Source organism: Lathyrus oleraceus, chromosome 7, assembly GCF_024323335.1.
Source record: "Lathyrus oleraceus cultivar Zhongwan6 chromosome 7, CAAS_Psat_ZW6_1.0, whole genome shotgun sequence".
In the NCBI taxonomy this organism is placed as follows: Eukaryota; Viridiplantae; Streptophyta; class Magnoliopsida; order Fabales; family Fabaceae; genus Lathyrus; species Lathyrus oleraceus.
In genome coordinates this window covers 269,479,127-269,491,777 of record NC_066585.1, presented here as the reverse complement: position 1 = coordinate 269,491,777, position 12,651 = coordinate 269,479,127, and the positions used below count along the sequence as shown (strand labels likewise).

Genomic DNA, 12,651 nt, shown 5'->3' with positions numbered 1-12,651 from the left:
TTACAGAGAGATCCTTCATACAAATAATAACAAAAAATAAAGATAAAATGAATCACCTTGCCTGGAGTCATGCTTAGAACAGAAAGCATGAAATTTCTTTTCATTCCAACTGATACAAAGAGAGGAGAAGGTGACACAATGCATAATGATCCTGATGATAGTGTTAGAGAAAACAAAATCATGGAGAGAACTCTATATTCCCATTATCTTATAAATTATCATAATCAATTTTATAAGTCACATCACTTTTGTTCCTCTTAGGTTTCCTCATACTATGGATAATCTCTTAGAAAGGGGTCCTTTTAGGCAGAAAAAGTGTCCATCTCTTAACCATTACTTTAGTGATAAACTTTGTACAAAGTGCTGCATAAACTAATGGGTATAATGTCTTTAAAACTAGCAGGATTATTAGTCTTTGGAATTAAATAAAATTAAAGTAGAAGAAAGGGATCATCAAAAGTAATTGAGGCAAAAACATCTTTTACCGTGTGCTACAAATCAACATCAACAAAGCTTAAGTATTGCTTGAAAAAATACCTTGAAAACCGTAAAAGACCCATGTAATTTGTAAGGCTTCATGGGATTCAGAGCAACAACAACTTCATCCTTGGTTACAGGGTTCGTCAAAGAGAGTAAACCCATGTCACTAAGAGTAGACATATTGTTAACATGGTCTGGAAAATATCTTTAAAAAAACTTTAGAATATCTTCTTGAAGAATACCCCCTTGGAAAGTGTTAATCTAGAAAAAGATCTTTTATAGATGTTTTAAATCTTGTTAAGGTTAATCAGAAACAGAGCCAACGTGTTCCGAAGCATATTGAATACCTTTGAATCTAGCTTCAATACTAGTATTGTTTTCCTTTAAATATTGCCTCCTAAGTAGTACAAGATAATAACAATTATTTAGTATAAGAGCTTATAATAATTGAAAAAGAAGGTGCAATATTTTTAAATAGATATAATTAATCATCAAATTCTTTAAATTAATTTAATTTTTCGTTTTAGTCTCTGAATTTAAAAACGTTACAAGATAATCTTTTAATTTTACTTCAGTTATCATATTTGATCTATTCCGTCAATTTTTGACAAAAAAAAAGTTAAATTTTGGTGACGTGTCGTGACAACAAGATCATTTATATAAATTTGAGTTAACATATGTAATTAAAAATTGATACATCGTTTAAATTGCAAGAGTTTTGTTTTTGGCGGTTAAAAGTTTTTAATTTCATTCAGATTTGTACCAATGACATTTATGTCACATCAAGTCATCAGAATCATATCTCATTTTTGAATAAGCTATATAAACACTAAATGTAAGTCTAACAAAAACAATGTGTGACTATACCATATCTAAGTTTTGTATCTCAAAATCATTTGGAAATGTGGAGCACTGTCTAAAGCATGGTGTACCATAAGCGAGCATAAAAGGCACCACTCTCTTATTATACTATTTATTTGTCTTCATTGCACATAACAAGTGAAAGTTGAATGACATGGTTTCTACGAATGTTGTTGCATTACAAGTTGTGTTGTTTTGCATTTGTTTGATTTTTGCAAATGAGTGATTGTATGTTATCTTTTATAACAAATGAGTGTTGGAGTAGTTTCTAGTGAGAATTTGTAATGTAACATATCAATTTGCAGATTCAGTGTAATGAGTCACATCTCAGTTTACATACACACACTACTATCATTGCAACCTTTTGCTGTAACTGTGATTCCGTTCAAGATCTTTATTAGTCCATAAGAAACACGAATGTGGCAGTCAATGGTGGACCTCCATATCCATAGCAAGCCATAATAGGTTGTCCAAACTCTATAAACAAATAGTCAAATAAATTTAACACTAACATGTTAGAAAGGAAAATGACATATAATCTGAATTTTGATTTTGATGAGACAATAATGGAAATTTGCTAGTTAGATTTACCATGTTTGTAAGAGTTTGCAATGAGGTCATATTTTATGTATCCAAAAATTCCTAGCCCCACTCTCATACAGTCACTATCACAAATTAGATAGTGAATGTTATCTTTAACAAAACTATTTTTGACTCCGAGCAAATGTGTTATATGGTTGTTCCAAAACTCACCATGGTTATATAGTAGCAACTTTACCTTGAATTTTATCAAGGGAGTTTTGATAGAGATCCTTGATAGTGTGACATGTTATGTTAACGAAAAAACACAATTGTTCTTTTGGTGTGTATCCTCTTATAGTCCTACTCTTCTCTAACAAAAGATGGATTATTATACTTTTGTTGGTGACAGGATTAGAGAAATATTTTTTACAAGCATTAGTTCCTAGTTCCTACAAATATGTGATCATTGTCAAGAAATTACATAGATTTTTGTGTGAGAAACTAGAGAGTTTTACTTCATGCAAATGACTGAACCCTATATGCTAGATATTAGATGCAGCCACCAGTGTGCATAATATTATTATTTATAACGCTTGACATTATAGAGCTTTATGCTTTCCCATGCATAACTTTCAGGAATTCCAATGCTATGAATACCTAATGTTGGATGGTTAAGGCTGCACTTAAATTAAAGGGTTAAATATATGTCACCTCCTACCAATGTAGCGAGTTTTGATTTCATCTCCTATAATATTTTTTTATGATTCCCCTTACCAAATCCAGATTCCCTCAATGAAGACCTTGAAGTCACATTTTCGCTCAGAATCTAAAAAGATGTCCTACGTGACATTGTGCAACTTATTGACTGTGTATTTAGTATTTTATTTAAAAGAAAAAAGAACTTATAATTTATTCAGTTTCTTTTCAACCCATCGTTAAAGACCGAGGGCTCAACATTGGTCATTCACCCAAAATAGAAATCAGAGAAGATGGAGTATGGTGCAGTCACGGTGGTACGAAGATGCATATGAATCACAAATGTCATAGGTTTGGTTTGAAGTTTCGTTTAAACGTCGCTCTTAATTATTTTTGCATTGTACTTTGGCCTAAAGATTCTGTTATATGTACCTTCATATGTTTAATGTTGTATTTAACCATGGAGGGGAATTTATAAGATTGAATGATGGTGATACGATATACAAGGGTGGTATTTCGACCATAATGTCTGGGCAACTCATTGATAAGTGATCAATGGTTAACACTCATAAGTTGGTGAATGGGTGGGGTTACATAGAAGGGACGTACAGAATATGGACTAAAATTCTTGACATAGATAAAAGCATTTTCCAGATCAGGAATAATGATGATGCTTACGATTTCGCTGCATACGCTTGTGAGACAGAAGTAGATGGGGAAATGTTTGTGGAGCATGATGTCACTGGTATATAGGTCATAGTAAAGAGTCCTAGGTGTGTGAATGAGATGGTAGAGTTAGATAGATGTGATGATGAGATAGTGAGGATAAAAGAACCACTACTATTGCAGATGGATTTGATGGAATTAATGTTTCTCTACCCATTGATGAGGGTACCACAGTTGTTGGATTGTTAACTGGTTCCAAAAAGAACAAAGGGGAAGATGATGAATATGTTAGTGATGAGCTAGACAACTCTGATCCAGATGTTTCTGATGATGATAATGGGCCTAAGTTTGAAAAGTTTAGAAAAGACAAACTGAATAAGAATTTTAAGTTTAAGTGGGGTATGCAATTCAATTATCTAGATGACTTTAGAGAGGCAATTCGTGAGTGTTCAGTACTAAATGGTAGAGAAATTACTTTTGTGAAAAATGAGAGTTACAGGGTAAGAGTAGAATGCAAGGTTAAATGTGGTTTTCTAATGTTATGCTCTAAAGTGGGCCATAAGCACACTTATGCTATAAAGAAAATAATAGACAACCACGCATGTGCTAGGGCTTTGATAATAGATCTGCAAACTCAAGGTGGGTGGCCAAGGCAGTTGTGAAGAAAATTCAAACATCTGAGACAGTTAGGATTTGTGATATTATTCAAGACATGATACATAATTACTCTATGGGAATTACTGTGGCTAGGGCATGGAAGACAAAGTCGATAGCAAAGAAGATAATTGAAGGAGATGCATACAAGGAATATGCAAATTTATGGAGATATGCTGCTGAGTTGAAAAGGGTAAATTTTGGGAATACTATGAAGATCAACGTTGACAGACCAAACCCATTAATTCAACTAAGGTTTGGATCTTTTTACTTTTATTTTGATGGTTGCAAAAAAGGATTCATAAATGGATGTAGACCATTTGTTGGGGTTGGTGGATGCCATTTGGAAACAAAATATGATGGTCATCTTTTAATTGATGTGGGTAGGGACCCCAATGACCAATACTTCCCATTGACCTTTGGTGTTGTGGAAACTGAAACAAAAGACAACTGGAGGTGGTTTCTACAGATGTTAATGGAATATGTTGGACAAGACAATAAATATATCTTTATTTCAGATCAGCAAAAGGTGTGTGGTTTTCATACTTCTCATTATGTTTTAAATTATCTACTGTTAGTTGTATTTAAAGGTGTGTGATTTTCATATTTGTTACAGGGTTTAGTAATAGCATTTGAAGAAATGTTTGAAAGAATAGAGCATAGGTTGTGTCTAAGATACTTGTATGCAAATTTTAAGAAAAATGAATGAGCTGAAGCAAGTAGATCTCAAGGCTTGGACGTTGCTAATAAGAGTACCTCCAAAATGTTGGTGTAAGCATGCATTTAGTTTTTACCCTAAATGTGATGTATTGATGAACAATATTGTTGAGTCTTTTAATGCGACAATTTTAGTAGCTAGAATAAACCTATACTAATCATGTGTGAGTGGATTAAAAAGTACTTGATGAATATGTGTTCTACTTCTTCCATCAAACTTGATAGGTGGCCACACAAGGTTATGCCAATTCCTAGGAAGAGTTTAGATAAATAGGTGGCCATGAGTGGGCAATGGATGAAAAATTTCAGGTGACTCATTCTTATAACACACAAAAATTCATATTTGACATTGCCAAAAAGGTCTTGTACATGTAATTTATGGGAGTTTGTAGGCATGTTGTTGCAGCTTTAGGTTTTAGGCAACATAATCCATAAATGTTTGTTGATGAATGTTATTCTAGGGAAAAATATGCCCTTTGTTATGGTTTTGTTATGAGTCCCATAAATGGACAGGAAATATGGCCTGAAGTTCAAAGTGAAGAGATTCTACCTCATTTGTACAAAAAAAAGTCCTGACAAACCAAGAAAACTAAGAATTAGGGAGTGTGGTGAGGATGGTGCTATAATAAGATTTCCCGGTGTATCTTATAGATGTACAAAATGTGATAAGTTTGGACACAATATTCAGTCATGCAAGAGCAAAAAAGAAGATCCAAATGCCTTAAAAAGAAAGGTATGTTTTTTGTTCAGTCATGTTGTTTGGTTTCTCTGTCAAAAAATGAATCTGATATTGTTTGTCATTTGGATTGTTGTAGAAAAAGCTCAAGACTGATGCAGATAATGTAAACCAAAGTGGCAAACAGAAACAAACATTAACACAAATTGAAACTGAAACTGACATCAACATAACACATGCAGCTATGCAAACAGAAACAGACATCAACACAACAAATCCAGCTATGCAAACAGAAACTGACATCAACACAACCAGTGCCAACAAGAAAGGCAAATCTAAAGTCAAACAAGAAATTGACATCAACACAGCCAGTGCCAACAAGAAAGGCAAATCTAAAGTCAAACAAGAAGGAAAATCAATGAGAAAGAGGTCGAGTGAGAGAATTAAGCTGAAAGGGTTTCAAAAATCAATCATAGAGTCTGGTTCAAACTCTAACCAACCAATGTATTTAACAGAAGATGAATGAGACATTCTGATATAAGAAGGCAATGGATCTCAAAATTCAAAGAAGATAACAAAGAAATCTCCAAAGAAGAAATCAAATAAGTAGTTTTATGTAATGACTTTTGTAATCTGATAATGTCCTTTTGTAATCACTTATGTCCTTATGTAATGACGTGTGTCTTTTTATTATGTCCTTTTGTAGTGTTTTGTGCCATTTTGTAATGACTTATGCGCATTTTTTGTGTCATTTTGTAATGACTAATGCACCATTTTTGTGTCATTTTATAATCATCTTTTTGTGTCATTTTATAATCATCTTATAAACTATTAATCCCATTTTGTAATGACTAATGCACACTTTTTGCATAATCTTCAAATACAATAATGCATTTTATGCATAAACTTCATAATACATAAAGCTAGAGCAAATTACAACAAGATGAAAATTACATAATCTTATACAACATTGCAAACATAAACCATGAGATCACAAGTCCCATCTTCAAATTGAAATATTTCTTCTTCTGAACATCAATCTCCATCTTTGCTTTTTCTAACTTCTTTGTTGTGATTTCTAACTTCACCTTTGTAATCTCACAGTTTTTGCAACTTGCTAGAATATTAGTATTTGCATTCATACAATGTTCAATTTCATCATCCCACACAAACAGATCACAGTTATTCTCATTCTACAAACACAAACAACATTTACACACAAATATCGCATACTGGATTTTATGATATGCAACATTATTAACTTTATTACCCCTGCATTACGACATCTCTAGAACTTCCATTACGGTTTTGAACAGTGTTGGCGACCCACATCTTCATTGCACGATCACATCCACACCTGGGTAAAGATGAAAATTCAACGGAAGGTATGTCGCTGCTTCTAATTGTGTTGCTTCCAACCATGTTAGCTTCTAAGCAAATTCGTACCAGGGAGAAGAATAAGAGATTCGTATAAGGGTGAAAAAGAAGAGATTCGCGCCAGGGAGAAGAAGAGGAACGTATCGCGAATGGAAGAAGAAGATAACGAAAAAGCGCAACGTATTTGTGAGCCCTAGATTTCACGAGGGGTAAATCAAAAACTGATGCAACGTGTGAAAATAAATACACAACCAGGAAGTTGTCCAATACCACGTAGGACATCTGAGCGAAATTGTGACTTCATGATCTTCATTGAGGGAATCTGGATTTGGTAAGGGGGGAATCACACAAAAAAATCTTATAGGGGTGAAATTAAAACTTGCTACATTGACAGGAGGGTGACATATATTTAACCCTAGATCAAATGAGATACAGTATACTCCCACGTTGTTTTTATTAGACTTACGTGTTTATGTAGCTAACTCAAACTATTTCCAATGGCTACTTGTGGATTGAAGAGAGAGAATCTCGAAACAATTGGGCCTTAAGCCCGTATAATTATTATTTTTAACTTGTATTAATAATTTCTTAAAAAACATATTAATTAGAAGAAAATTAATAAATAAACTATTATTAATTAAAAGACATAATTAATTTAATTAAAAAATATTAATAAATAAAAAATCTAGTCATAAATAAAAAATTTATCCATTACTGACACATGTAAAATTGGAATGAGACTACAAAAATTAAAAGATCATAAAAATTAAAGGATTAAAATACCTGATTTTATAATAGGTGAATCAATAATTTAAAACGTCACATATAGGGAATCAAAAATACATTTAAGTTTTAAAAGATTAAATCGAAATATTTAATCAAATTAAAAGACTAAAAGATATATTAAACCTTCTAAATATTTTTAAAATAAATTGAAAGACTAAGAAGATGTATTAAGCTCTAAATATTTTTAATAAAATATTAATAACCATCGGGTCATGGCACATTAATTTAAGGTTACATAGAAAAGGCATAGATTGCATTGTGGCATTGACCATTATTAGCCGGAGACCAAAAAAATAGAAGAAACAAAAAATCTAAAAGCTGAAAGGATTGCTCTGCACATCTTTTGCAAGCTGAATCTTTGATATGAATCCATATCCATTAATTTACCTCTAACCAACAACTACTCACAAAGCAAGAGATTAAGAATGAATGTATGTCTTTACAGCATTATCACCTAGTCATGTCCGAAATCAATATTTAATAACCAATTCAGGAAAAATAAGAATGCATCAGAAATAAAAAAAAGTTTCAAATTATATGCTAAGATGTTCATCTCTTGGCAAGCTTTGAACAGTATCTGACCATCTACCAGGTGAATGATCACTACTATTATTAGATGAGACATGAGTTTCCCCTCTTGCATCTCTTATCATCTTTAGAACTTCTCTCATTGTAGGTCTATTCTCTGGACTAACTGAAACACATGCCATTGCAATGTTCAAAAGAGCCTGAAGCTTCTCTTCAGAAGATTCATTGCCTGATGAGGCAGGATCATCTCCGGACTCGGTCTCTTCTTCACGTACTGACCGAACCCATCTAGGTATATCCGAACCGTGTGCCTGAACAAGGTCTTGATAGGGTGTTTTTCCTGTCAAAAGCTCGAGGAGAAGAACACCAAAGCTGTATACATCGGCAGATTGAGTTTGTGGCCTTTGAAAACTGCGGCACTCGGGTGCTCTATAGAAAAAAGAAGTGGCACTTGGTTCATCCATTGTGTCGGGATTGAGGAACACGTTGAGACCATAATCAGTGAGACAGGACTCAAAGTCGGAACCAAGTAACACATTAGAAGACTTCAGGTTTCCGTGTGTCATGCCAGGGTTTTGGTGGATATAGAGAATGCCTGTTGCTAGATCTTCTGCAATTTTAAGACATGATGTCCAGTGAAGAGGTTTTCCCCCATTAGATGTTTTCGATCCTGCATTTTACAGTCACTAATTTGTCAACAGATGCTCTGGTTCAAATATTACTTACATTAGTATTACAGTAATGTCAAAATACAGAAGTTTTTATTCAATTTACTTCCTTAGCAAAAGAAATCATGAATGTTGTTGATAGTTGCATCAATAAATAATTGTTTCACAAAAATTGCATCTATATTTTGATTCAAAATTGATTATTCCAAAATGGTCACGCAACAAATACAGACAATTTCAATCATATGATAAAAATGTATACCACTTTTACAAAGAACAAAATATGGTAAACCTGCTTATAGACTAAAGAAGCTCAATAACATTAATTAAATAAAGAAAGAAAGCAAAACAAAATACACGTGAGGATCCTAGCAATTGGCATGATTGGTTACTTTCTAGTCTTGGATATTATGATTGCACCATTATTTCTAAGAGAAAAAGAAAGCTAACTTGTTGATTTGTTAAATGCACAGCCACAAAGTATTTTATCTCATGCTTTACATTAATGAACAAGAGAGTCGTTCCATGGTTAGGTATAATGCTTATGCTTTATGCTCACTTTTTGCATTATCCAGCAAAAAGAATAACTTCTTTATATAAATATTTATATCTGTAATATAACAGCTTTTAAAATTTAAACAGTTCTGAAAAGAAACACTGTTGTGTATCCAACATGTTTCTTTCCTTCACCTTTTCTTTGGTAAAATAAAAAATCCCCTCAATAGGAGGGACAAACAACAACAGCTATATATAATATAATAAAAAAGTCTAATTTATCATGCTTAAGAATTATTGGAATGAACATTTCAACTTCCATTATTTAAAAACCAAAGGGTATCACATCAGTCTTTCATGATAAAATTTTGAATGAATCAGAGTTTTTGTTGGATATATATATAGTAGGACCCAACAATGGGCCACGATTTGCTGCTATCACGCAGTCAAGTGTTTTTTGACCGTATAGTTCTGATTTAAAACTTGTGTTTTTTTTAATTATAGTAAAATAAAAAGAAAATCAAACTTTTTTTATGGACCGTTCAATTAAGATCAAACAGCTACTAATTCATTGAATGAGCGAATGCATCAAAATAATTCAAAACATTGTCAGCAGGATCCATTTTCCCTCAACAAATCACGGTAAAGACTAATTGTCATAACTTAAACATTCCAAATCTCATGTTAAATTAAATGTCACTGTAGAATTACGTGGCTATACACTAAGCACAAAACCGTTCAACTCTATTTAATTTTTCAATGGTTGAGTGAGAGGGACAACACTAACATGGGGTCACATTCATAAATGAGTTGTCAGTTTCAGATCACACATAATACTCTACTACACCTTCCTAAAAGTCTTTAATTACTACTCCACATTAATTCATTAAAATGTTCGTCATGGAAAGCAACACTTTTTGTCTCTATCCCTAATCCCTAATCCCTCTCTATTCTACTAATCAACATCAACCTGTGCGAGAGTGAAACATTCAGTGCATAAATATTACTATTGGATGAGGACCCCGTTATAATCAACTTTTAAAACATACTCCCCCACCTTTTCAGGATCTAAACTACATATATAATGATAGTTTTATGATTTCAACAAATACCACATTTCATATACTAATAAAAAGAATATAACAAATGCATAGACATAAGGTTGTAAAATTAAAGAGATGCGTACCATGAATAAGAGAGAAAAGGCTTCCGTTGGGGAAATAATCATAGACAAGAAGACGTTCTTCTTTTGCTTGAAAATAAGCCCTAAGTGGGACCAGATTAGGGTGTCTAAGCTTCCCAAGTAAATCTATATGTGCCCTAAACTCCTCTAACCCAGGGTACCTAGCATCTTTCAACCTCTTTACTGTAACAATAAAACCTGATTCCATCACTGCTTTATATGTACTTCCCATAATACCCCTCCCTAATGTCTCTGCTGAAGCCTTAAGTAAATCCTCTAAACTATAACCCATTTCACGATCCCCTGCTCCGCAGAACACCAGTTTCCCTATACCCTCATTTTCCCAAGCAAACCCCCCTTGTTTCGCCTCGTAATTACTTCCTCTACCCTCCCCTTCTCCGGGATTTTCACCTTCTGCAGCTGCCACATCAGCATTACCCTTGTTGTTCCTTCTCGCTCCGGAAGAACCCACTCTCTTCCTACGGTTCTTGCAAATTACCCACACCAGTAAAATTAAACAAATTAACAACAAAACAAACGCACCAACGCTTCCTCCAATTATCTTTATCAGTTTCTTACGGTTCGATCTCGACGACGTCGTCTTCGCGTTTCCTCCAACGGGACCCACACCAAACGGCGGTGGTGCTAACAGAGTCCTATTTTTGCATTCACGGTGGATCTGTTCACCGCAGAGCTCTATGTTTCCTGAAAACGACGACGCATTAAACCGGATCAATGTAGCTGTCACCGGAATCCTGCCGGAGAGTCTATTGTTCGAGACATTCAAGTACTTAAGTCCGGTTTGATCAAAACTCGGAACCGAACCAGTAAACAAATTGTCTTGCAAGTACAGTACATAGAGCCGAGAAAGCTTAAGCAACGACACCGGAATCTCGCCGGAGATTTTATTACCGGATAAAACAATAACTTTGACTCTATGAAGAAGCGAAACCGAAACAGGAAACTCGCCGGAGAAATCGTTATCGTTAAGATAAATAGACTTAAGATTAACGAGATTCGAGAGATTAGGGATTTGACCAGAGAGTGAGTTTCCTTTGAAACTAAGAACTCGAAGTTGATCCAAACGGTTTAAAATTTGTGAATCTAATTTCCCCGTTAAGTTGAAATACTCAAGTACTAGCTTTCTAACTCTACCTTGGTAACAGTCTTTAACACCTACCCAAGTGCAAACGTCGTCGTTTACTTGTTGTAGCCATGGAAGCTTGTTGTGAATATCAATGGAGGATTTGAGTGCTAAAAGTGGTTGTGAATCGTCGTTTTGTGATCTAGCTAATTGAGGAGTGAAGAGAAAAAGTAGATAAATGATGAAAAATAGAAAGGAGAATGAGAATCTCTCCATTTTAAGAACAGCAATAAAACTGGACCCCAAACAAGACCTATTGTTGTAGTAGAAGCTATTACTATTGAATAGACATTGTTGATTTTTGGTGGAAGTTATCGAAACTTTTAATGCAGGTTGGGTAGAAGTTGATTCACCTACTAAAACAAAACCACCTCAAAAGCTTTTAACTCATTAGATCTACAATATGTGGTTGCTTTCCTTCACATTTTTCATTCATGCATAGTAAGAGCTTTCGTTGAGACATTTCATCGAACAAAACATTGGCATGAAAGTGTGCAGAAAAGTAGTAAAACTCACGGACACAATGGCAGAACTGTCACGTGAAATAATCCTCCCAGTAACCAAACACCAAAAATAACCATTCTTTTCGTTTCTCTATGATTTCTTTCTTTCTATATTGTTAAAACTGCACAAATAGAAACATTATTATTATTAAACAAACAGTCAACAATAACTGAACCAACAAGCAAACAAAATGAGTACTACATGCTTTCATTTTTTATATGTAATATAATAAAACAAACTAAACAAAACCATGCATGTACTAGTACTAATTTTCTAACTACTTACTTTCTTGGGTTAAGTGGGATCCAATACTTTTGATTGGAATCATTGCAATGGCTAGTGAATGGTTTCAACTTTTCTTCTAGGGAAATTGGTAAGTGAAATTTGGATAGTTACATGAAAATAACCATATTTGTGACAGTAACACACATGGTGTGTGGACTGTACTGTGGAGTGTTGGTTCCAAAATCCAGCTGCTAAAACTCTATAATTTGAGAGAGAAAGAGCCTCTTGGGAAATGACATAAAAAAACAGGCCTCTTTTCTTCCTTTGTTTAGGTCTTTTTTTTATAACACAAGAAATAGGTGATAGAATTGAAGGCAAAAAGAGAAGAGTGGTGATATAAATGGCATTTCACAAAAAAGTAACAGCGCCTGCCACGTGTTACAATTAAATAACCATGGATGTGTAGTTG

At 33.9% G+C, this 12,651-nt stretch overlaps 1 protein-coding gene across 1 annotated transcript; it reads right to left on the bottom strand.

Moving 5' to 3' along the window:
- Nucleotides 1-7,792: 7,792 nt before the first annotated feature.
- On the bottom strand, nucleotides 7,793-12,563 carry LOC127102115 (inactive leucine-rich repeat receptor-like serine/threonine-protein kinase At1g60630). The gene is made up of 3 exons (XM_051039527.1): nucleotides 12,243-12,563; nucleotides 10,313-12,078; nucleotides 7,793-8,633 (listed from the first exon to the last, which is right to left on the bottom strand). The coding sequence occupies exons 2-3, from the start codon at nucleotides 11,667-11,669 to the stop codon at nucleotides 7,969-7,971; spliced, it is 2,022 nt and encodes a 673-aa protein (XP_050895484.1). The 5' UTR covers nucleotides 11,670-12,078; nucleotides 12,243-12,563; the 3' UTR covers nucleotides 7,793-7,968.
- Between the last annotated feature and the right edge of the window lie 88 nt (nucleotides 12,564-12,651).